General features: G+C 54.2%; 8 protein-coding genes across 9 annotated transcripts; 2 read left to right on the top strand and 6 right to left on the bottom strand.

Annotated features, from left to right (window-relative positions):
• Positions 1-109: 109 nt before the first annotated feature.
• On the bottom strand, positions 110-1,488 carry CKM354_000366400 (uncharacterized protein; the record flags this gene model as incomplete). The annotated part of the gene is made up of 2 exons (XM_044798872.1): positions 110-979; positions 1,033-1,488. The coding sequence occupies 2 exons, from the start codon at positions 1,486-1,488 to the stop codon at positions 110-112; spliced, it is 1,326 nt and encodes a 441-aa protein (XP_044654807.1).
• Positions 1,489-2,199: 711 nt separating this feature from the next.
• Positions 2,200-3,831, bottom strand: CKM354_000366300 (DNA primase subunit PRI2; the record flags this gene model as incomplete). Its single annotated transcript, XM_044798871.1, has 3 exons — positions 2,200-2,352; positions 2,411-2,727; positions 2,778-3,831. The coding sequence occupies 3 exons, from the start codon at positions 3,829-3,831 to the stop codon at positions 2,200-2,202; spliced, it is 1,524 nt and encodes a 507-aa protein (XP_044654806.1).
• A 2,025-nt stretch (positions 3,832-5,856) lies between these two features.
• On the top strand, positions 5,857-8,700 carry CKM354_000366200 (uncharacterized protein; the record flags this gene model as incomplete). The annotated part of the gene is made up of 1 exon (XM_044798870.1): positions 5,857-8,700. One exon carries the CDS (start codon positions 5,857-5,859, stop codon positions 8,698-8,700), a length of 2,844 nt encoding a protein of 947 aa, XP_044654805.1.
• Positions 8,701-8,962: 262 nt separating this feature from the next.
• On the bottom strand, positions 8,963-12,045 carry CKM354_000366100 (uncharacterized protein; the record flags this gene model as incomplete). Of its 2 annotated transcripts, none has more annotated exons than XM_044798868.1 (3): positions 8,963-10,454; positions 10,513-11,896; positions 11,946-12,045. In XM_044798868.1, the coding sequence occupies 3 exons, from the start codon at positions 12,043-12,045 to the stop codon at positions 8,963-8,965; spliced, it is 2,976 nt and encodes a 991-aa protein (XP_044654803.1). The 2 variants fall into 2 exon arrangements, with proteins under 2 accessions (XP_044654803.1, XP_044654804.1); XM_044798869.1 differs by having other exon boundaries at positions 8,963-10,445.
• A 291-nt stretch (positions 12,046-12,336) lies between these two features.
• Positions 12,337-13,222, bottom strand: CKM354_000366000 (F1F0 ATP synthase subunit delta; the record flags this gene model as incomplete). The annotated part of the gene is made up of 6 exons (XM_044798867.1): positions 12,337-12,369; positions 12,426-12,515; positions 12,566-12,654; positions 12,762-12,892; positions 12,966-12,988; positions 13,088-13,222. 6 exons carry the CDS (start codon positions 13,220-13,222, stop codon positions 12,337-12,339), a joined length of 501 nt encoding a protein of 166 aa, XP_044654802.1.
• A 729-nt stretch (positions 13,223-13,951) lies between these two features.
• On the top strand, positions 13,952-16,036 carry CKM354_000365900 (sorting nexin 1; the record flags this gene model as incomplete). The annotated part of the gene is made up of 4 exons (XM_044798866.1): positions 13,952-14,027; positions 14,090-14,161; positions 14,215-15,704; positions 15,758-16,036. 4 exons carry the CDS (start codon positions 13,952-13,954, stop codon positions 16,034-16,036), a joined length of 1,917 nt encoding a protein of 638 aa, XP_044654801.1.
• A 368-nt stretch (positions 16,037-16,404) lies between these two features.
• On the bottom strand, positions 16,405-18,464 carry CKM354_000365800 (uncharacterized protein; the record flags this gene model as incomplete). Its single annotated transcript, XM_044798865.1, has 3 exons — positions 16,405-17,713; positions 17,766-18,145; positions 18,210-18,464. 3 exons carry the CDS (start codon positions 18,462-18,464, stop codon positions 16,405-16,407), a joined length of 1,944 nt encoding a protein of 647 aa, XP_044654800.1.
• Positions 18,465-22,776: 4,312 nt separating this feature from the next.
• CKM354_000365700 (uncharacterized protein) lies at positions 22,777-23,177 on the bottom strand (the record flags this gene model as incomplete). The annotated part of the gene is made up of 2 exons (XM_044798864.1): positions 22,777-22,929; positions 22,980-23,177. The coding sequence occupies 2 exons, from the start codon at positions 23,175-23,177 to the stop codon at positions 22,777-22,779; spliced, it is 351 nt and encodes a 116-aa protein (XP_044654799.1).
• Between the last annotated feature and the right edge of the window lie 1,014 nt (positions 23,178-24,191).

Below are 24,191 nucleotides of genomic sequence, written 5' to 3'. Positions count from 1 at the left end.
AGAAATGATGATCGAGACGCAACGTGCTCGATCATATCTGTTTCGTATTTCACACTCATAAATTCCATAAATCTCGTACCAGGTCGTTCAAGCACACCGCCGTTCTACTTTAGACCGCCTTCGCAAAGTTCACATATGCTTTCTGCGGGTTGACATACTGGAATGTAGAGTACCAGTTCTTCAAGAAAGTATCTCCGACAACCCAGAAGTTCTCCGCCGATGTAGGGTTCAAGTCCGCACCAGCGATGCCGGCGACGCAATAGGAGTTGATCAAGCCACCAAGGAGGCCTGAGAGTGTATCATTTCCGAGCTGAATGCCATAGTCCTCGCTCAAGGTACCAAAGTTGAAGTCAAGGGGGTTGACGGCAAATTTTTTGCCCGCGAATTGGAGGTTGACTTGTGGCTTCGATGCACATGGGTATGCAAAGCCGACAATACCTGCTCCGAGCGGAAGTGGAACGCTTCCAGGAATCTGAGAGAAGATCGAAATGGCGGCGGCGTATGGAGCGATTATGAGCGTTGTTCCAGTATCGATAGCCGCTTGACCAGGGGTTGTTGCGGGTGCTGTTGCGGGTGCTGCATTGCTGCCTACGGAAGCACCATCGATCTTGACTTGCCAATAGGTCTGGCTTGTAACAGGAACCTGGGTAAAGGCGCCCTTATATTTGCTGGAGTCCCTTCCACCAAGCGTAAGCTCGCTGTTCTGCGCTGTGCCGCTCTTCTGACGTCCAAGATAGAAGGAGAATTCGGTTGGCGACACTTTCCCTTGGTTGATCAGCGAAAAGAAGAAAGGGGGCTGCTTGGAGTTGGCGATCGACTGGAACGCCATGCCCATCAAGCTGTCAGAGCCTGTGCCACTGAAGCCTTGAGCTTGAGTGAGGGAGATGATGTTCTGGTGCGTCGCGGTGAGGCCAGCAACAGTTACGCTGTCGAAGTAATTCTCGCCAGCAACTTCTCCGCTGCCGTAGGTAACTGTAGTCTGAATGTCTCTCAGCGCATGCCTTCGAAGAGAAAGCTTCAAGACCTACTCACAGTGTTATGCTCATCTTGACCCTTTTGGTTGTACTTGGTTTTGCCATCACAGCCTTGGGCAGTACCGCATTGTGGGCCGGGAACAAAGGTGTCCGAGCTACCAGTATCGAAGTCAAAGGTAAAGGTCTGCTTCGCAGCTCCGACCTGCCCAGCGCCATAGTAGAGCTCGTCCTCTTGACCCTCAACGACGTCTGTTAGGTGCTCTTCTGCGTCCGTGTCACGCTTGAACAACAGATCGACATCGTTGAGGATCTCTGGCAGTTGGAATCCGCTGTCATACTTCAAGACGGTGGTTTTCAGTGTGCGTTTGAACCAGGTGAGGTCAACGCTGCCATCAGCTCTGCGAATTTGGTTGTGTCTCTTCCTAGGGAAAGCGATTCGAGCGTCTGGGCTTTGTTCTTGTGTTGGAGCGGCAAGAGCAAGTGCTCCAGCAGAGAGGATTAGGGCTAACTTCATACTGGGAAGATGTATTGAGTTAAAAGTGTTGTGTCAAAGGCATACCTGGCATTGACTGCTATATACTTTGGTCTCTCTCTTGCACCACTACTCCTCCTCCACACGTCAGTCGTGCAATCGCTTCGTGCGTGGCGTATCAATCGATCGCACAAGTGTCGAATGCACAAGCCATTGAAGCGGGCATGGTCCAATGGGAGGGAGCTGGGTGCGCCGATCTTGTAACCCCATCCGTGACTTCTACTCAGCACGGTGAAGGCGTGCTGAAAGACGGAACTTTGGGGCATCGTCGAAGGCACTAAGCAATGAGAAGCACTGCAAGCCTCGAAGTCAAGCCTTGCGGAAGGAGCTTGTTCCTCGGCCTCGGTCTTGCGTGCGCAGATCTCGGATTATACCAGACTAGCTGCGTCTGAACGGAGCTCCTAATTGGCAGCTTTAGTTTCCGCCGTGTCGTGTGGGCGTGTCGATCGCTGCGTCCCCATCAGGGTTCCGTCTCTCAAAACGCGTAACGCTCTCGGCCCCGTACTGAAAAGGCAGGAGCAACATATGTCGTCGTTTCCTGTCGTTCACCGAGATCTTGCTCGTTCTGCTCGGGAACTCGTCACCAGAGTGGATCGTCTGGACTCATTCGTGCAATGCATTTTGATCTGTCGAAGGTCTTTACGACGACGCTTCAGACACTTTATTAGTTCAAGAATACTGGCGCATTGATCATCACTGTGCCGATGATGGCGTCGGCCCGTCCATACCAATATCGCCTTTCTGTATCTTGCCGAGGTTCTTCAACTGGAAGCTACGTTTGAAGTAGGTGTTGGGGTGCAAGATTGTGTCCAATTCGCTGGCAGGCCACAGATCTTCGTCCTTCACCTTCACGAATATGTCAGCAGGGCGATTCAAAGCGTATGGGGTATACCTTGGTACTCACCTTCTTGAGCTCGTTCTTGTGCGCTGCTTCGAAGACCCTGTTGCACGCAATGTGATACCTTTGTCTGCCGACGTCTTCTCGAACACCCTTCAAGAGTTCCTTGTCGTTCACGCCCACATTTTGCAACAACGTGATCAAGTTGTCGGGACTGTAGGTACGATAAGGGCAACCATTATTCTGGCCACTGGCGGGCAGTGGCTCGGTGAGCAGTTTCTGGCAACTGTAGGATGTGTAGCCACGACCGCGTCTATTTGCATCCCCGCCGACATCACCGTAAGCGTGACGAATGTTGTAAAGGTATTCGGATTTGAATTTGTCTGTACATTCATCAGTAAACTTTGAGCAGTGACCGTAGGGAACAACTCACCATCTGTAATCAGCTTGAAGCTCCTCCTCCAGAAAAGGATGCACTCTTGCAAGTTCAAGCCTAAGCCTTTCAAGAACAGGGTATATTGCAGGCGCGAGAAATGCTTCAAATGGCTGTTCTTCTTCAGTTCTCGATGAAGATTCTGCATGCATAGAGGAAAATGCTGGCTGTACGAATCGATGGATGCCGCGGTCATGTTCGTAATGTCGCCCAAGCTCGAGTCTTCTGAATAGCCCGCATCAGGTGCAACGAAGGATTGCGATAAGTGGTGGAGAATGGGGGCCAGTCTGTTGTCTTCGTCCATCCGAGGCAGAAATCGTGCCGCAAGCTCTAGGCCTGACTCCAGCTGTCGCGAGAACTCATTGACCACCATACTCATCTGCTCTCTGACATGGACATATGCCTTGCCCCTCTTCAGCAACACCTGCCGTCTCTCGACCAGCTCTGGTACGTTCTCCCACTCGCATTTGAACCAGCTCTCTTCATCGGTCTTGTTGAAAAAGCCGGTGGCGGCCTTCAGCTGATCGAGTAATTGTGCTTTCTCTTCCTCGCCAACAGTCTCCCACGACATGGGTAATGATTCGATGAATGTTCTTCGTTCTCGTAGGTCATCCTGTTGGATGCGCAGCTTGAACAGCTGTGTCTCGAGGCGGGCGAACCTTTGTCGGAGATCTTGAGTGCTGGAGAAGGCGAGACGTAGCGTCCAGTGGCTGTAGTGGTCCCGTTTGCGTTGCATGGGAATGTCGGTGTTGCGAGAGCTGTTACTTGAGAGGGGCAGATGCTTGTCGAGGATGGGCCGCATGTACTCTTCCGTTTCTGCAGGCGTGCGGTTGCGAAACTGGCACGACTCCAGTTCAGCGAGCACTTTCAGTCGTGCAATTCCCCATTCTTCAAACTGCTCCAGCGTCACATCTCCAGTCGGTGGTATAACATAGAAGTTCATGCGATGGGCATAATCCTGCTCCGCGAAGTTGGCCGTCTGAAACTGAGCCTTTTTGTGATTGACGGCACGCTTCTTCGCGTCGATACGCGGGGCGCTCGATATCGCCAACATGGTGGTGTATGGCCTTGACTCTCAGTGTGGGCGATGGTGGGAAAGGACGAAAAGAGATGGTGGTCGAACGTGCTGGAGACGAGACGCGCGAAGACGCGTTCGGGGACGCGGGGGAAAGCGCGCCTGAGGCGACGCGTGTGACCAACGCTTTCTCGCTTTCCACACCAGCCGAGTCGCATCGAAGTCGGGTAGGAACCGTGGCAGCTTGTCTCTCCACCTCTTCGAGTGAACATACGACCATCCGGCCAAGGTTAATTCCACGCCTGCGTAGCATATGCCGCTGCTGAGAGTTTGCTGTGAACGGTGAGCTCACGGCGCGTAGAGGCACGCGTCGGAGCTGCGCAAAAGTGATAGATCACGAATGATATGAAACACAGAGACGCGACTACTACACGGTACTGCATTGCAGAGTAAGCACCTGTAAGATGCACTCTGCACTGCGTCTCCGATTTCCTTTGAACCCTCACCTCAACATCATTCACAATCGCAAGCATGTCAGCCACGGAAGTGCTCGTCTCCCACACCAACGTCTCGATTGCGACTTGGCCAACAGATGAACTACCTCTGGCAACCTCTACTGGACCGATTCCTCTCACACATACGAGAGGCTCGAGAGATCCCAACGTACGTCGATCGCAAGTCTGCCAGCTATACACATCAACGATGGAAGACATTGCCCAAGCGATCGGGCGTGTGAAAGCAGATGCACACGACCGCCCTGCAGCAATTCCTAGAACCGCTCTGACAGCTTGCGTGCGATCATCTGTGTACGTGTCCATCAACAGCACTACGCGACGTCGCTCCGAGCCTCTGCTGACCTCTGTGTTCCGTCAGCTACCAAGTGAACGAGATATTACGCTACGGCCCAATGGTCGGTGGTGCAGAATTGGCTTGGAAAGTTGCACTGCATCTCGCGTCCTGCACCATTGCTGCCAACTACAGTGATCTCGACTTTACCGGGCAGGAACAACACTGCGACAAACATCATGATCGCCTCGATCGCCGCTTGTCCTCAATATGCGATCTGCAGCAGAAATGCGGCAAGGTGAGTCTTTGTGCAGCATCCTGGAGCCTCCACCGTCTGACAGAAATACCAGGCGTACTGGCTTAGTGCCGATCGTTTGGATGAGGTCGAGCGACTGAAGCATGAGGCCGATGCGCCCTACCGATATCCATTGACCACGGCGGTCCTTGCGCGGTTCGTCTGAGATAGCACACCTGGTGAGGTCTTGAAGTCAATGATGAGAGTGGCTCGTGAGACAGATCGTTACAGGAATGCACCACTCGATGTTTCGCGGGCGAGCAGTACGAGTGCACATAAACGTATATTGATAATGTGCAGAAGTGCCGCATAGGCCAGATCCAAACAGGTTTCGCACGCGACTCTCGTCTGCCACCACTTTTCTCATCATTTTGAATCGAGTCCACGACGACTCTACGACTGATGAGTACAACGGCTTTCGAAAAGGTTTTACAGGACAACGCCATCACGGCAGTAGCAGGACATCCTGAATTCCCCGGCGGGGCTGCACAACTAAATATCGGCTTCGAGGGAGGACTGCCAAGCATATTTTAGGTTTTGTCCCGGCACGGGCGCTAGCGGGCGTTGCCGGTTACTGTGGTTGCTCTTGTCGTGTCAACACGCATCCCTGCTGGCGCATCGACGTGGTAGCTGAGCAGAGCAAGCGGTAAGAAGCGTCGTGCATTAGCCTATGCCAACACCACTGGCGACTCCGCCAGTTACCAAGATCACAAGGAATCATCATCTACCGCCTCCATCGCTACACAGCGCACGCAAAGATTGTACACCGAAACCAGCAACGTCGTCTCCCACAGAATCCAGTCCATCTACCCCGCCACGAAGCGAGCTGCGGAGAAGCCATATAACAGTTGGAGAAGAAATCGCAAGCGATACGAGCACTCAAACTTCTGCACCGCCATGGTCTAGAGACTGCGTGCTCAACTGCACACGGGCGCCCGAGCGCGCAGTCGCCTTGACCGGTGCACGACAACATCTGCATCGACATGTCCACCGACGGACTGTCTGCTCCCGGGAGCAGCACCTACGACAGCAGCACCATGTTCGTGGGTGACGGCACCTGGGATGCTTCGCGCAACAGCTTCTTGTTGCCGAACTTGCAAGGGCCGAATTTCGACACGATGCGATACAACGGCATGGGCAATCGCTTTCGAGACCTGCCGCAATACAGGTCACTCATTATTGGACATGGAGTTATGGCGGCCATTACATTCATTGGCGTGGTGCCAGCCGCCATCTTCATCGCGAGGTTTTACCACTCCGGTGGGAGGCTGGCATATAAACTACACGTATACCTCCAAATCATGACCGTCTTCCTGGCTACCGTGGTTTTCACCCTGGGCTGGTTCGCTGTGGGTCCTGAACGGAGTCTGACAAATCCGCATCATGGAATTGGGCTGGCCATCTACGTTTGTGTCCTGATTCAGTTCATCTACGGCTGGTGGATGTCCAAACGAGAGAGAAAGCGGACCAAGCCGCATCCAACCATACCACTGAAGGTGCATATCCATAGGCTGTTCGGTCGAGCAGTGGCTATGCTCGCATTCGTTCAGATCGCGCTCGGTCTGACGCTTTATGGCTCTCCAAAGGTACTATTCATTCTCTACGCATTGGTTGGCGCTCTTCTCGTATTCCTCTATCTCGCACTCGAATACCGGAACAAGCCTCGCATCGGAGATGGAGTAGCCATATCAGGCGCAAGATCGGACTACTACTCAGACTATAGCGGCAGCTATTTGACCGGTGACAGAACAGAGTTGACGCACGATCGGCGCAGCCGAAGAGCGGAGAGCAGACCCCGAGATGAGAAGCAAGGTGGTGGCTGGGCCAAGAAAGCGCTGGCCGGTGCAGGTTTATTTGGAGCGTACAAGTGGTGGTCTCGGCGGCGAGAGAAGGAGGAGGACGAGGACCGCTACAGCGAGTACACTGAGAGCAATGTGAACAACACACAACGACCAGGTCGCACGCCAGGTCCTCCTGGTTCTTCAGTCGCTTACTCAGGACCGGCACCTTATGGCCGTCCCGGTCGCGTACCCAGCAGGCCACCCCCACCAGCTACTTACGACGGTCGGCACAGAGCATCTAGCAGAGGCAGCGGCCCAGCGCGGAGGCATGATGATACGGTCCTCTCACCCCAAAGTTGGGAGAATGACGAGTACGACGACGACGAAAAGTATGGCGAGAAGCCACCCCGTGACAACACATGGCGCAATCGACTTCTCGGAGCAGGCGCTGGAATAGCGGCTTTTCAAGGGTTGAAGAGTATGTTCGGCAGCAAGAAGCGCAAAGACAATTACATCGACTCCGATGTCAGCTACAGGCCCCCTCCTCATGGAATGACCAATACCGTCAGTCAAACGGATGTGTCCAGAGTTGAGGGTGGCCATGCCCCTTTCTCGCCACATGATCCGAAACGGGGTCATGGAACACTCGTCTCGGAGACGACGCAGATGACGCCTTCAAGACCGCCGAACAGGAGGCGACCCAGCGTGAGCTCTATTTCGTACGACGACGACGCAAGTTATGCACCGCCACCTAGACCCGGATCGAATGGCCCGAATCTGCGAGAGAGCATCGCAACTATGGGAGCAATTGCTGGATTTAGGGAATGGAACAAGCGTAGGAAAGAGCGAAACGAGAGACAGAAACAGGACCAGCTGCGACAAGAACAGCTCGAGAGCGAAGAACAGTACAACCGACGCAACTCCAATCGCTACCCTCGCCCCCAGGATGCCAGCGGTCGGCGCGCTAGTCACTCCGACACGCTAATGACAGGCCCAGAGCACGCTCCTGGCAGCAATCCTGTGATATCGAGGCAGAGCTTGAGGCCAGACATCAGTCAACCTCCGCTTCCAATGGCAGCTGGAGCGGTTCCCATGTCACCACAGGACCCGGTGAGATATGATATGCCGCCCCAACCGTACCAACAGCAGTCCCAGCAGCAAAACACCACGTTTGTGCTGCCACCTCCGCCTCCAGGTCCACCCCCAGCTGACACTTCACGGCCTACAAACTACGCGCCCCCGCCGCCTGGTTCGCTTCAGATGCCACCAGGAGCCGTTGAGCCAGACCCATCGAGATTAGTCTCGGAGCAGACATACGGGCAGAGTCACTTTCAAGACGGCACCACGGCGGCTGCAACGTCAGCAGCATTGGCCGGCGCGGCGCTGGCAGCGACTCAAAGGCCGCAGTCGTTATCCCCAACCAGACGGCAGCGCTCTCGGACAGGCTCAAAATCTCGAATCCCCGGCCGACGTGGCAGTATGACCTCAGCGGGCCCTTCGCAAGCAAGCGCGTTGGGCGTGGAAAGCCCGCCAGTCAGTCTCAAGATGAAAATGCATCCAGATGGACAGCACGTCACCTTACGACGATTGAACGAGGAAGAAGCCGCGGCTGAGCGTGCGGCTCGAAGGCGCGAGCGAAGGTCACGACGTGCTTCTAGCCTGAGCAGTGCCGATGAAGGCCCTTCGAGATATCGGAGGAATGGTGCACATATGAGGGATTCAAGTCAGCAGCCAATCTCCAACGTGCCCGTTCCGCCACCAGCAATGTCGAATTCTCTCATTGGTAGTGGTCGGCCTCCATCGGAGCTGAACTTGCCCACACCGCCTCCTCACCGTGTTCCGCAGGCTTCTGAGTCTCCTTCGGGAGTGCCTCCAGTGAGTGGTCCGGCTGGAAGCGGAATGGTCGCGAGTCCTGGGAATACAGGAGGGACGGATCTCGGAACGGGCACTGATGTGAGCGCATTTGACAACAATCGGAAGAGAAGGAGAGCAGAGAGGGCGAGGAGGTTGGAAGCGTCAAGAGGAAACAGGGTCGAGTTCTCGTGAGCATGTTCTGTAATGGTGTGCGGATTCATCTGGCTTCGAATTTGGCGTTCTAAGCGAGCATTCTGGTTTTATGGAACGGGAGATTCTCAGCACTACAGGGCACGATGAGACATGATCACGCACTCAATGACGGAATGTGAAAATGCGGATTGATCGGTAGTTTCATGGAGAAGCAGGTTCTTCACCTGTACAAAGATGTTGATAGGTTCGTCGGAGGTTGTTGCTGGTGTTATAAATATATCGCACAGGTCACAGCGGTGATTTACTCGTCCAATGCCCTCACTTGTGATCTCGTATACCTCCGCCTTCTCGTCTGTCGCTCCAACGCTGCAGCTTCATGCACGGCTTGATTCTTGCTAATCCTATCTGCGTGACGCAGATTCTGATCCTCGGAGTACATGCGTTGATCCTGAGACGTTGTCTGCCCACTTCGTGTTGTTGTGTCGGGGGAAGGAGCGGTCGCGTCAGTCAGCTCCTTCCACGTGTGTACCCGTGAGCGATCCGCTACTGTGGAATCGATGCCTCTCATGGGGCTGTGCTCGGCAGAACTGGTCGCAGAAGCGGTGGGAGATACGCAAGTCGACTGAGAGAATAGCGCAGGTGATCGAGTGCCAGTTGTTCTCCAGGAAAATGGTAGATACACCATGTCCCGTGCTTTGAGGATGTGCGATGGTAGTGGAATCGGATCATATTCGTAATTGCCGTTGTCTGTGACGGAGATGTTCGGAACATCCAAGGACCCTATGTTGTCAAAGAAGACGTCGTGAGAAGAGCGTACGGAAGCCATATTGAGGAGTCTCGGTTCGGTGTTGTGACCTAGAGGTGTTGTCTGAAAGGTGCGAGCGGCGCGCATCTGTAGACGGTCTTCTGCGCCCAATTCGGCGAATTCGGCCTCGTCATAGCTGCTCCCACGTCCGAAGTGCTTGCGCAGTGCCTTGTAATCAGCTTCGATGCTTTGCCGATTCACAATGCGTGCACCGGCCGAAGGTAAAGGTGCCTTGGTCGATGCTCGCCTCGGAAAGGGTTTGAATAAGTCCTGACTTGGAACGGCTTGGCAGTGTGCAAAGTCACAATCAGCGATAGTGGATGGAATGGTGCTTTGGCGCGTGATTGCGCTGTGGGTAACGCGAGGAGGCGTTGTATCCAAGTCAGCTCTTACTGTTTGGGCGGGGAAGAATGTTGGCTCGCCTGGGCTCGAGTGGGCACCATCGGTCGAATCTGCCCCCTGCGAAGCAGCTACTTCCAAGGCATCCGCCACCTGAATCAATTCGCGAGACAGTCGTAGCAGGGCTGCCACTGTAGGTGTATTTTTCCTGAGATTCATGATCACTCGCTCAAGTCGTCCTCCTCTTTCTAGGATCACAGCATCCAAGCCCTCACCAAGATCTGACGTCAATACCATCTTGCCCTCATCTTTCAGTCTGTCATCTCCATTGCTGTCCGTGGCTGCGGCATGCTCGCTGAGATCTGGAGAACTGTTGTCATGGTCTTCGTCGGCTGCAATCATTTGCGAATCCTTTGGTGTGTCGAGCGAAGTGCATTCTGTGTCGTCTTCCTCTTGACACGACTTTCGGCCCAGTGAAGGTATCATCGCAGCTCCGTTTGTGTTATGCAAGCTACGCAATATGCCAGCCGAGTCGGTACCCTTTTGCTCAATATTGAACTCAAAAGTGGAATGGTCTTGGAGCCATTTCGAAGCAATCGGCATCTCGGCGCTTGAGGGGTTCTCAACCTCTGGCTCGCGTCTTCGAATGCTGAGTTCGTGTCAGCAGGCAGATGCTTAGCTTCTGGAAACAGGTGACCGTGACCAACCTCAGTTCAGCCACGCAGTCAGGGCACGCATCATCTCTGTCGAGGGCTCTCGAGTATTTCGTCAAGTTGTGCACCAAATAGGGACTGGTAGCATCTACATTCCGTGGTTCATCAAAACCTGCCGCAACATATTGACCTCGGCCGCCTTGATCGTAGAGATCTCGAGTGCCTTTGAATGTGGTTATCTTCCTGCCATGCCGAAAGCACGAATTGCGACGACCATGCAAGTGAGACACTGGGCCTACCCGCGCGGTAATGGCCTGAGGAGTCTGCATAGGCCATTCTTGGGGCTTGACTTGGTATTGGGGAAGTGCCAGTGGTGTCTTGGGCGGATCTGCGGCCTTCGTCGTGGCATCATCGCCCGACAATGAATGAGGCGCAGTGAGGCCGTCCGCACTTCGTCGATCGAGCTCGCGCTCCAGACCATCGTCTGGGAAAGTTCCTGCAGGCGCAACATTCCGCTCAATGGGCGACCTCACTATCGGTATCGTCCTCTGAGGAAGCGGCGCATGTATCTCTGTGTCATCGTCCGGACAAGATCTGTAGAGCGGCGTCTGCGGTCGTAGAAACCTTCCATTACCTGTCCTTCTGGTGAACCGTCTGACGTGCAAAGGAAAGACGAGGGGAACGGGCTGTTCGGTATCATCTCGCGTGCTTGTCGTGTCGGCCCGCATCTTGCCATCTTTGCGTGAGGTCGCGACTGAGAATGGACCTGTCGCCTTCGACTCGAATGCTCGTACACGATCCGCCACGTTCACAACATGGGATCTGGCACCGCTTGCTTGATTCCACGCTTCCGACGGAGTTGTGTCCGCACTACCGTCAAGCTGCGTTTCAACTTTGACTTCATGCGTGCTGGTACGCGCTTGCTTTTGGATAGTATGCTCGTCGCGCTTGATCTCACGCTTGCTGGGTAATGCGAGCTGTCCTCGGGTGGTGGACTGGCTGAGTTCCTCTCCGGTGAAGAAATGTCCTCGTGCCAACGACCATGACTCTTCGGGAACAGATGCCGCGCCTTTAGCCGAGTCTTTGTTAAAATACTTCCAGGGGGTGAATCGTGTAGGGTATCGACTGTGTGCAAAGTATCTAGGGTCATATTGGAAGGTATCCTCGTCACTTCCGCAGTATCTGCAGCGGGTCCGAGTTCTGTCGTTGTTTGCGGCTCCGCTTCTGGTCCTGTGTCTGCTTCCTCGTCGCTGCGAACAGATCGAAGAGGCGGAGACCCAGGATATACTCTCAAGGAGTCTGCAACGGACTTTCTCTTGCTCAGGGCACGACTGACTCTTGTGCTGGTGCTCTCTACACTGCGCACTTCGGCATCGTCGTTGCCCCGAAGTCTTGCGAAAGTTGGGCGCGAGCGAAGGCGACGGAGCAGCTTGTCGCGCTGCGTTCCACTGTCAGCCTCTAGAATTACAGTAAGTGACTAGCATTACCTTCTTCATCATTCCATTCATCACGAATATGTAGTCCGGTGTCAATAGGAGTGCCAGAAGCGGTCTCGCCGCTTGCCTTGACGGTGGACCAGGCTGGCATTTACCTGCAGCTACATAAATGTGAGAAGACGGCTTCTGTGAGCGATAGTCAGTCCAGATATAGATCGGTGGTTGCGAATGACACGAGAATGGAGGTGCAGGTGTTTGTCACAGTCGCAGGATGGAAGAAAAGGGCAGAACGATTCGGCTTGCAGGCATCGGTGCTGCCGAAGCCACTAGAAGCAAGAGCGAGTGTCACTGCGCCGTCAAAGAAGTCGTTCCTGTCGTGCTGCGTCCTTGGGCGATCTAAGGCAGTGACTTAATGGTATACAGTATGTACAATCAAGGGAATCTACTTCAGCTGGGCTTGAAGAGTCTCCAGAACCTATTCAACGGTCAGTGGATTATGCTGTAGATGTGCAATCTTTGCATGCGACGTACCTCGAGCTCAATCTTTGCCTCTGCGACATCTTGCTCGCTACCGCCGCCGCTGGCAATCTTTTGTGCCTCGGCGATCTGGTTCCTTACGGCCTGCACAATGTCAGCAGTTTCCTCACATGTGCCTTGAACGATGACCGTACCTCTGCGCTGAAATCCTCGAGCGGGTACCCCTCAACGGCGTTGATGCTCAAGACCGAGTTTGGCTGCACGGTTGCAAAACCGCCCGACACTGTTCACAGGGCACATTAGCCACTAGTTGCCCCATTTTCCGCAGCCCTTGTGCTCTCATAATATCCGATAGATCTCGTCATCGGTTGTATTCCGAATTCCACGTACAGAAGAATTGCTTGCTTCCACCCTGCTCCTCGATGACCTCCACAAGACCTGGCTTGAGCTGCTCAATGGATGGAACGTGGTTGGCGAGGACACCCATCTCTCCAGACTCGGCTGGAATGTTCACTTGCACGCTGTCGCTCAGTGTCAGTATTCGGGTCGCTTTCGAGGTCGTGGTCGGCGGTGGATTAGTGGTGAAGCACGTACACATCCTGGGACTTGTAGATGGCCTGCATACGCGTTAGCTCGCCCATTCCGCGCAAATCAAGATGTGCTCTTGAAGATGCCGAAGACAGATGCATCGCAAGGTCGTCGCACTGCTGACGTACCTGGTGAGGGAGGGCCAAGGTCAATTGGATCTTGTCGGATGCCACGTCGGCGTAGCCACGGCGGAGGGCTGGAGCGGCGCGGAAGGCAGGTTTGGCAGCCTTGAGGGCGCCCCGGGCAATTCGCAGCGAGTTCATGACGGGCAGAGTGGTCAATGGGGTGGAGATGGGATGTGGAAGTGGTTGAAGCAGAAGCTGTGCTCCGGCTCGCCAGAGCTCGGGTAAAGCCGTTTGCGCGCAACTCTGGCTCGCAGACGTCGGACTAAAGTGCCAAGAGCTAGACCTGGCAATGCTACGTTGAAACAACAAAAGTACAGACTACAGCGGTGCTGGGCAGAAGTATGATACGAAATTGCGGTGGCAGTAGTATTTCCACTCTGATCGTTCCACCATATAGCTGCCAAAAACAACGCCGTTGATGACCTTGACCTGGCCATAGAGGTAGCGCAACGAGGCTCTCCAGCGAGGACGTAGTCCGGCTATGCCTCATGCCGTCTCACGCGTATGAGCTCGCGGCATGGACATGTTCAATGTGCCCTCCTGTCCAGCGCAGCAGAAGTGTCGAGATGACAGAGCAGACAGGCGGCGGTCAGACAGACTGAACCCTCGTCCACCCATGGGCATCCATGTGCGCCATTGCGAGGCTGACGGGCACAGAGCAGAGGCTCGTGCGTCAACCTTCCACCTCATCTCATGTCCCGTTGCTCGTGTGTGTGGCGCTTGCAGTGCATGCTTCTGTTTGCGCGGCCAGCACCAAGACACGATTACGGATGATTCGAGCGTCCAGGGCAGACGGAGGACGACGACGACGTACGTACATGCACGTGCGGGACCAACCGCAGTCGCATACGAAGCTAGGCCGCCGCCATGGACCACTCCAGCAACACTCTTCTCGTCGACGATCCATGGGCGACAATGGATGACGGCGCTTCTCCCTGGGACGGTCAGTGCCATGCGCCATATCACACCCGCTCAATCGCTCTCATGTGCTGATTGCGCCCACAGACGTGCCTTCGCGCTCGCCTTCGAACCACAATCTCGCCAAACAGGCTGAAGAGACACCCTCGTCGCCGCCTGGTACGTCAGAAGTCCATACACCATGGCATGATACGCTGTCTGACTCTCTACAGCAGCAGAGCCTGTTTCGCCCGCCGGTCTCTCCAAATCTACACCGAACATCGCCGCCGGCGTCAAACCAGCTCCAACGAAAACCCGAAGAGGTCGCGGCCATGCCACTCTCACGCAGTCGACAACGCTCGAGACCCTCGACGATTCCATGGGGCCCTTGGGTCCATTAGGGATGGAGCCGGTCGACGAGCCCGTGGCGCCTACGCCTCCTGTGAAAGAGCTGGCCTCGAGAACCCGGAATGCTGCTGGCTCTCGCCCTTCGACTGCGGCGTCGGGTGCGTCCAGCCGCGGCGCAGATTTCGACGATGATGGAAGCTCGCTGAATGGCGGACCTCGTATTCCTCCTCCAGTGGAGCCTCCGCAGTTTGGTGGCCGACACAGACCTGCACAGCCATCACAACCTGTTGAGCAAGCAGCGAAGCCGACGTTCCACATTGTCGTTGGCGACCCGCACAATGTAGGAGGAGCAACAGGCAGCCACACGGCATACAATGTCATCACAAAAACCACTTCCAAGGCCTATATGAATCCAACTTTTACTGTGACGAGACGATACCGCGATTTCCTGTGGCTGTACGAGCGATTGCACGACAATAATCCCGGAGTTGTAGTACCGCCTCCACCTGAGAAGCAAGCTATGGGACGGTTTGATCAAAACTTCATCGAGTCAAGAAGGCAGGCGTTGGAGCGGATGATCAACAAGATCGCTTCCCACCCTATCCTGCAAATGGATGGTGATCTCAAGACGTTCCTCGAATCAGAGCAATTCAGCGTGGCAATCAAACACTCCGGAAAGGACCCTCTCCTGGGCGGCACTGAGTCCAAAGGTATTATGTCAAGCATTGGTCTGGGAGGCAGCTCGGGAGGCAAATTCATCGAGCATGATGATTGGTTTCACGACCGCCGTGTATATCTCGATGCTTTGGAGAACCAGCTCAAAGCGCTTCAAAAAAGCACCGACACGGTTGTGGCTCAACGCAAAGGTCTCGCCGAAGCATGTGCGGACTTCAGTCTGTCGTTGCACAATCTGGCAGCTGTCGAGCTGTCGCCAAGCTTGAGTGGACCTCTGGATGCCCTCGGTGATCTGCAACTTCGCATACAGGAGCTCTACCAGCGTCAGGCAATGCAGGATGTGCTCACACTGGGGATCGTCATTGATGAATACATTCGCCTTATCGGTTCAGTGAAGAAAGCCTTCGAGCAACGCCAAAAAGCCTTTCACTCATGGCATTCGGCAGAGGCTAAGTTGGCTGACATCAAAAAGCAGCAAGACAAACTGCTTCGGGCTGGCCGAACGCAACAAGATCGACTGGGCCAGATGCAAGCAGATGTTGCGGACCAGGAACGACGAGTGCATGCCACTCGACTGCTATTCGAAGACATGGGTCGCCTGATGCGAGCTGAACTCGACCGCTTCGAGCGGGAGAAGGTGGAAGACTTCAAAAGTGGAGTCGAGACATTCCTGGAGAGCGCCATTGAAGCACAGAAAGAGGTAAGACGATGTTCGATACCACGTGTCTCGATCATTTACTAACGAGAAATTAGCTCATCGAACTCTGGGAGACTTACCTGCTTCAACTTGATAGCGACGAAGACGGTCCGCCTCTGATACCCGCAGGGGTCAGGGCTGACTCCGATCCGAAATCCGAAGCTCAGCTACGGAGAGAGGCGAACAAGGCCCAACTCGATGCTGAGAACGCCGGAAGTGGGGATGATGAGCCGCGATTATCTGGGACCACTGCCCGCGACAGCGATGACTTACATCGTACCAACGAGGAAATTGCAAATCAGGTGGAACAGCATTCTCGAGAGATTGAAGCATAGCGAGTCAGTGGCGCCAGGAGCTTTCACAGCATTCAAAGATACAGTATGTAGCATATGCAAGAGCAAAGTCGGTGTCCGGGAAGATGCTTAGCGAGTCCGCGCTCCAATTACGATGATTCACGCTTTGTTTGTCGGTGTGGAATGAGACTTGTCGCCTTCATGGAATCGAAAGGGAAAGTCAATTAAACACATCGTGTTCTTCTTGGAACGTTGAAACATTCAATGTTCAGACCAGTGCATGGGAAAAGGCAGCAGGTCGAACGGTGACAATTTCGTTCCGTGGTCAATGCAGCAGGAATGACTTACCTGTGATGTGAGAAAGAAAAGACCACACAATAAATATAGGATAGCTTCGTATGGCGAAGCTATCATTCTCTCGTTGTCGCCTCCGCCTCGTATATGCAACGTGGACACAGACAATCGCCTCCAAGCGCACCGCGCGCCCACTCCCGTCTCTCCTTGACTGGGAGATCGATGTCACAGTAGTGGTTCATGATCTCTTCATCCTTCTTGATGCCAGCTTGAGACATCACGGACTGGGTTCCGTCTTTGCCCACCCAGGCCGCTCGAGTTTCTTTTGCCCAGAATTTCATCGCACCTCCCCATTCCCAGCTGACGTTTGGATCGCAGCTGTGATTGGCGAGACACCACATGGGATGCACGGCGGAGACTTCAGGGCCTCGAATTGTACGACCACCGAGACCAGAAAGACGCGCGGATGCTGTGCCACGGAACTTGGCGTAGAGCGTGTTGAAGACCCAGACATCGTACTGAGTGTTGGCGAAGATGTCCACGTCCATCTTCTCGAGCATGTGGAATGGTAAACGAACGTTGTTCTCGAAGCTGAATGGCAACGTGCGTGGTACCAGGCAAGAGGCAGAAGAGTCCAGGTCTTGGTATGCAGGTGTGTCAACATCCGGTGTCGGTGTAAAGTCGCCCCAAATGTATCGTACATCTGGCAACTCCAGTGGATGTAGCTCTTGTGTCTCCGCCATGGCCAGCGCTCGCAGCAAGAGCAGTGAGTATAGCGAATCTGCGGCTTGAGCCGGCGGGACGTCCTTTGCGATAGCTTCCACGTCCTGGCCACACAGAGCAGGATGGTACATGTCTCTGGCATTTTCGAAACACCAATCGCTGCAGAAGACGACTTCACAGTCATCGCAGACGACTGCTTTTTCCCAGTCAGCACTGCCCACTTCAGGGAGGTCTGCACTGCAAGCGTCGCAGAGCGCATCTTGCAGTTTGTTGTTCGCTGTCAGGAGGGACGTCTCGTTCAAGACGATTTCGCCTGGCTGGATGTCAACTTTCGCAAAGACACCGAGCTGCGTCACAGTCCCCTCGGTATCACCGGTCAGCGCTGGCAATTCTACTGCACGAACTTCAAGTTTGTCGGACACATCGTTCATAAGCATATTGATCTGGTCAAGGTCGGCAATGCGGTCGGGCTCTCGATCGTTCCAGGGGTAAAGTTCTCGGCGCACAAGGCCTTGGTCGGGCCATTCATTTGGAGCGTCCTCAAGCTGAGCGCCATGAAGTCTTGTGACCTCGCTGCGTATCTTCTGTCGAAGATCGCTCAGCTCCTCATCGTCCGAGTAAAGGGAAAGGCCCTGCTGTGCATAGGAATAGGCAGTCCGGTAACATGAACAAAGCAAGAGGCTGCGCGCCAAGATGCGATAGCTAGATGTTGTCAGATTGATTGTCAGGTCTCGTTCATAGCGCGAAGACTCACATGATCAATAGATAGTGCACTTTTAACCAGAGTGTGATTTCAATGTCGAGCGCAGGATCCAACTCAGGGGACACGCCGCCGTTCTGGATGCCGGCATCCATTGCTTGTCGAATGATTTTGATACGTTCCTCAAGTGGCTGTCCCTGAATAATCGTCTTCAGAGCTTCACAAGCCTCATCGTGATATTCTTCGGCATCGTTTTCGAGCGCATCGGAGAGCAAAAGTGCCTTGTACGCAGCCCCAGAAGCTAGATCTGGGTAGCCAAGACCGAGATATTCGCTAGCTATCAGAACATGCGCGGGTATCGAGTATGGATTTTCGGCAACATATTGAAAGCTCTTTTCTAGCTCGGCCAGCCTGACGCTGCCTTTGACATGTTTCTAGAGGCCGCATCAGCTTACCTCGACGTCAACAGGTCGTGGCTTGTGGAAGTCAGGAACACACCTCCGGATACTGGCGAGATGCTCGCAGTGTGAGTATCGACTCCGGACAAGATGACGTAGCATTTGAAGAGATCGAGCATTGTGTTTTGCCGTTAGTGGGCTGGTCGCTCTCGCGATTGAGCGCAGGAGTGCTTTCCGTTCGGACTGTGCTCGATTTCTGAGCCGAAGAGGCAGACAGCTCGAAGGATGCCAATGTATGCTTCAGCCTATTGAGTGCCGTGTCGACATTGGCAATCGACGTCTTGTACTCATCCATGGTCGTGCCTGGCTGCAATTTGCTAGGCTCTCCAAAAATTTCGAGACTTTGCAGATCTCCAGCAGGAACGGCCCGCTCACGTGCCTGCGCTCCAATCCATGTTGTTTTCGGGGCGAGGACGACGTTCTTCACACAACACACTACTGCAAGTGCTGCCGACCGTTCCGTTGCCTGCAACCTGTGCCGATGCAGCTGATGGAGAGTTCGATGTCACGATGCACTAGCACACCATCATGATCCCGCGCGAATGGTTGCGCGGCCGTGGCGACCTGAGGCCTGATGGTCGTCCTCTGATTCTCAGCCGCTGAGTGGCTCAGGGCAGCCTCCATGTTCTTCAGAAGAGAGATAGCCGTTCACTACGGTTGTACTTGCACTCACAGCAAGAATGTTGCGATGTGTCATTGGTGACGTGCCGCGGTGCTCAAGTCGAGGCCGATGCACACGACATTGATGATTGTACCTTCCATGGGGACGGTCAGTCAATACTAATTGGTCTAATTCTGATAATGCTCTTCACTAGCCAGCGATTGCTCGCTGCCTGGAATCTCAGTGCTTGCCAAATTTCGATGTTGCAGCCACAAATGTTGGTCTTTCCTTGGTCTTGCTCAGATCCATGCTCCATCTCAGCCACTGGATACCAGCAGGATTCACAGTTCGATAACCTTAAAACCCGACCAGTAGTCAAAGCAAGCCACGATACCACCGGAGCTGGACGCGGACTTCACGCTGAGGTGACCTAGTCTCGGGATACGCGTCCGCGTAGCAGGCGTTTACACGAAACTACAATCATGCGGACATGCGCGACGAGTCCTCGGGGGCCAGGCAATCCACGCTATTAGGAATGAGGATAAGACAACGTCGAAATGACTCTGTGAGCTGTCTGAGATCGTACAGCTGAAGAGAGATCTGGAATACAGTGGCAGCTTGGCAGAGACATGAGGAGTGGACATTGAGTTCGGGATCCCCATCGACGATAGCTCGTTTCGATACAGATGTTCCGGCAACCTTGTTCCGGCAATAAACTCTTTCAGGCGGCTTGGCGTGTAGCGCTACGTCCGGCAGAAACTGTCTTGCGGTTGGCAGACATTCTTGAGGCTACTATACGAGCTTCATTTCGGTGGACAGACGCTTGGAGAAGACCAATGCGATGTGAAACTGCCATAAACTCCATCCAAAGTACACCACTAGGCTGGGAAGCATTAAGCCAACTTTTAGCATTCATCGAAAGATAAATTGGTAGTTCAATGTTTACCCCACTTCCCAATCGTCCTCGGAGACAAACAATGCAGGAAGTAATATTCACGTTGAAGTGTCAAATTGCCTGAGCTCAGCGACCACTCGTGGTGAGAACAGCCTCGCAGTATGTGATTGGTGTGAAGGCGAAGTATATACACATAAAATTATCATGTCTCGTTCTGCTCGTCACATCATAATAATATACACAACTTCTTCGTCTCTGTTTCCCGTCTTATCATTTCTGTCGTCAGAAAAGCGCCGCCTACGCGCCTGAAAGGTCGAATTCGAATTTTGTACCACCGTGGGTTGCACACCATCAGGCAGATCTCGGCTCAGCAGGGCTATGATCTCCACTCCATTGCATCATCTTGATTTGAGCTCAGTCGACATGGATTACATGTTCGTCTTGGCGGTACTGACACTCTCGTGCCTGGCCCGAGTGTCATTTGTTTGTGGGTCGAAGGCATGTTGTGAACACAGCCCGTTGTTGTTGATGCCGGTAGAGGCAGGTTTGTCCATCTAATATGGCGTTGTAGGAGGTAGTGATGAGTGACCAGAAATCTTGTGTCGATCGTCTGGCGTTTCATTTCTTTGCTCAGCGCTTGAAGCCGACGAGAGCAGCGCATCGATTGCAGTACCAGAGGTTGAGTCCGTAGGAAATCATGTTACTCTTGCCTGTGTGAATGTCCACGCTCGGTGTGCGCTGGCATCTTGAGCAGCGGGCTGTCACGGGAATCTGTGAGGTGCTCTCCGAGCTGCTGTCGCTGGAGCTGCTGGAGTCATTGCTGCTGGTCCAGAGAACGTTCTGCTGCATGGGAACAGGACGTGGCCGAGTAGGTGATTGTGCGTGCGCGGCCGTGGTTTGGACAGACATCAGGTTGGAGGCCATGATGGGCGAGAGCAGTGGTGGATGGGTTGGGGGCCTAAAAGCCAGTAGGGGATGTTCTGCCGAGAGAGTTGTGAGGCCGTCTGGTATGGCCAAGGGCGAACAAAGTGGTGTCTCGTTTGCCAATCGATTTGGGAGGATGGTGAAGTAGTCAAAACCAGAGTCGAGGGTGTCCAGCATGGGCATCACGTACACGCCATGTACTCGTGTCTGGTGGATCCGGAGGTCGTCGAGACGCTGGAATGAAGGGCTGATGGGCAGCAGGGACTGCGATCGCAAAGGCGCACCATGGTGCCGGCAGCGACTGCGTGGGCTATATGGAGGGCGCTGGGCGGAAGCACATCGGGGATCATCTCAGCAGGCATCGCAGATGGTTTCTGGCGCAGGCGCACGACACCAATCGCGAGCGGGCGTGCAGCTGGGCAGACACGGTCACAAGCGTGGGTTGCCGCGAGCGAGCGTGTCGCACAGATGGCCAGCAGAATCAAAGATTCGCCTAGCCCGTCCAGCAACCGGCGTGACCCTCTGCACGCTCAATCGCCCGATCGCGCCCTGGTCGGACGACTCGGACCCTCGTTTTAGCTTCGATGCCCGCCGGCGCATCGATGGCGCATCGCATCGCGTCGCGCAATAATGATGCTCGCTGCTGCAGCACACCCAAGTTTCGCGCGCCCTCTGCACGCTCGTGGTTGGATCTCTGATGCGCGGAGGTGAGGCCGGCAACCAGCGCGACGGTGCATCCAAGCTGGCGAGCGTGAGCCACATCTGCGCACTGCCGAACGTGCCTAGATCGATGCCAGGCAACCTGTTTCCCAGCGCACCACGCCGCCACACCACGACCGCCAATACCACTGCCAACCGCGCCGCCAGCACAGTTCGGCCGGAGTTCACGCTGGCGCCGTGAAGCTTCCTCCTGGCCGTGCAATCTATGCGGAACTTTCTGGTTGTTAGAGCCCTCGGTCCCACCGCAGCACGAACTCACATGGCCGTCTGGTCTGGCCGGCAGAGCACCACGGTTTCAGCAGCTTGAAACACGCTCAACAGTTGGCAGCTTGAAACACGCTCAACAGTTGGCAGCATGAGACACTGCTCCTGCCAGCAGGAGTGCACTGAGATTCCTGGCAAGCCCAAGGCTCCGACCTAATGCAGTCGGCCGGTTTGGTTCCTGCAATTGGCCGTGTGATCATAGTTCACACGCATCGTTCAGGCTGACAGATGCAGGTTGGCCTCCAATAATTACGGAGGTAGCAAGCTCGGAGTCTTGGAAGAGCCACCAACCATGGAACGGACCGAAGCTTGAGGCTTCAAGCTCAGGACACTGTCGGAGATCTGTCGAACGATCTAGGCCAGCTTTGGCTGAATGTGCAGTAACCACCAAAACGCCTTCCATTCAACAACTTGCTCAATCACAACTGGCCGCGATGCTCACGAAGCTTTCAGCTCGCGCTTCTTGAGTGTTGAGCCTTCATAGGCTACGCCCATACCGTGCAGCACTTGTTTGTGCTGCATCTGGCTGAAAAGGCCACCTCCACCGAGCAAATACCGCATGAAATGGTCAACACCTTGCGATAGTGCTATTAACTTGGCCGTTGACGGACCGGGATTCGACGTGCGACTTAGGTGCAACTCAACTATATTGTTTGTGTATAAGCTTCTTAGGATCTTCAAGTGCAGAAAACCTCCACAAATGGCCAGTCCACAGTTCCCGGCTGTCACTACAAGTCGAGACCAAAATAGGCGTTAGCATGTGGCTGTGATGAGCTGAGAGTGCCAGTGGTCCGCCGCACACTCGAGCTAAGTTCAAGCCCCATCTCCTCAGTGTGCGGTCTCGGCCTGCAAAGCTCGCAGCCGGCTTCAAGGTGTGAGGGAGGCGCCAAAGCAATGGGGCAGGCCACAAACAAATGTCACCGAAATGCGTACAGTAACATGCTTTGGTGTGACGAGGCAGCAGCAGTCGGAGACGCTCCGCAGCGAGCGAGTCTGGCTCTGCCTGTCGCGGCTTCTGGCCTGAGTCAATAAATCGAGAACACAACGAGGCCGAGATCGATTCTGCAGGCTCGTGCGGTAATCCACCTGCACTCCTATTCCCGACAGTCCACATCTTGGGCCCAGCTCTTTCCCTCACTGCTTCAAACTTGCCCGATTTGCATTGCGCGAAACATTTCAGGCGGATCTAGAGCGCAATTTCCATCACATGGTAAAGTCGTCCCAGAATCGTGACTGCTCAACCAACATGCCCTTCTCAGTGAACACAACGCCCTCCTGCTTGAGCAGTTCCAGTTTCTTTACTTGGTTGATGCCGCTAGGAGCTTCGTGCCACTCTCCCAAGAAGCCGCCGATATACTGCAATGCCCGTTAGCTCAAAGGTTTCAGGACAACCGCTTTAGACGTACACCATTCGCACTGATCACACGATGGCAGGGCACCTCGGGTGCAAATGGATTCCTTCGGAGCGCACCACCAACGGCTCGAGGACTCGAGCTTAGAGCTTTTGAGAGTGCAGCATATGTCGACACTCGTCCAGATGGTATCTGTCGAAGCAGTGCATACACCCTCTGCTGATAATCAGTGACTGCGACTCTCTCTGCCATAATCGATGTAGGTTGTCGCTGTGAGCAAGAATTCCCAGGAAGTCAGATCCCGACAGGTGCGACACGGTGCTTCTATAAAGAATGTGTCGTGCTGTTGTTGACTCATTCGCCCCCAATACTTCGTATGGCTGATAGGATACATCAAGAGCAATGCTGAGGCATCTAGTTCTTGGCGGTGGGGTCCAGGCGAGCTTATAGAACAGCGTCAGGACTTGCCTTACAACATTCCTCATGTCACGCGCTGACATAGGGTCTCGATTCAACAACAGACTCGTCTGTGCAGCGGGATCTAGTACGATTGGCCTCACAAAGCAGCAGATCTCACAGATAACACGTCGAATCTATGCAACGCACTTGAAGTCGTCGAGTAATTGCAAGGCAGGTAAAAGCAACGCCTGTTCCCTAAAGGCCATCTACGCCTCGGTGAACTTTTCTCATTCCGTCCATTCTTGTGGTCCATAATGCAGCAGTATCCTAAACCTGTCGGCGCTTGCGAATTCTGCTACATCGGTAAACAGCTTCAAGTCTTTCATCATCAGGGAACGGAGACTTTCTATCGTCATCCAAAGAATATATTCGGGGGCTTTGGGCACAAGCTTGAGGGTGAAACAGCTTATGCTGAACCCACGGTTGGTTGAATAAAGGCTTACCACAGAGAACCTCAAAAGTGGCGAAATTGCTGCAACTTCTTTCTAGACGATTGCGCGAAGGACAGCCACAAAGCGATGCCTGACTCTACGCTCAAATTAAAGACTCAGACCGCACATAGACCGCTCTGCATTGACGAGGTTCTTCCACGACAGTGGGTTTATTAAATGCCGAAGCTGGGGCGAACTCATTGCGATTAGACGGTGTCTGATCCGCCGAGCGTCGAGCATGTAACGAAGATATGGTGGAAAATTGATGGGCCACTGCAGAAGCTGGGGTCCATCATGGATCTGTTCATCCCAGCAGTCCAGAAGTGCGCTCGTGGTGCCATAATGAGGTTCACTGCGAACGATGGAAAGTAATCCT

The sequence above is a fragment of the Cercospora kikuchii genome, assembly GCF_019650295.1.
Source record: "Cercospora kikuchii DNA, contig_00002, whole genome shotgun sequence".
Taxonomy (NCBI): domain Eukaryota; kingdom Fungi; phylum Ascomycota; class Dothideomycetes; order Mycosphaerellales; family Mycosphaerellaceae; genus Cercospora; species Cercospora kikuchii.
This window is presented reverse-complemented; position numbering and strand designations above follow the sequence as displayed.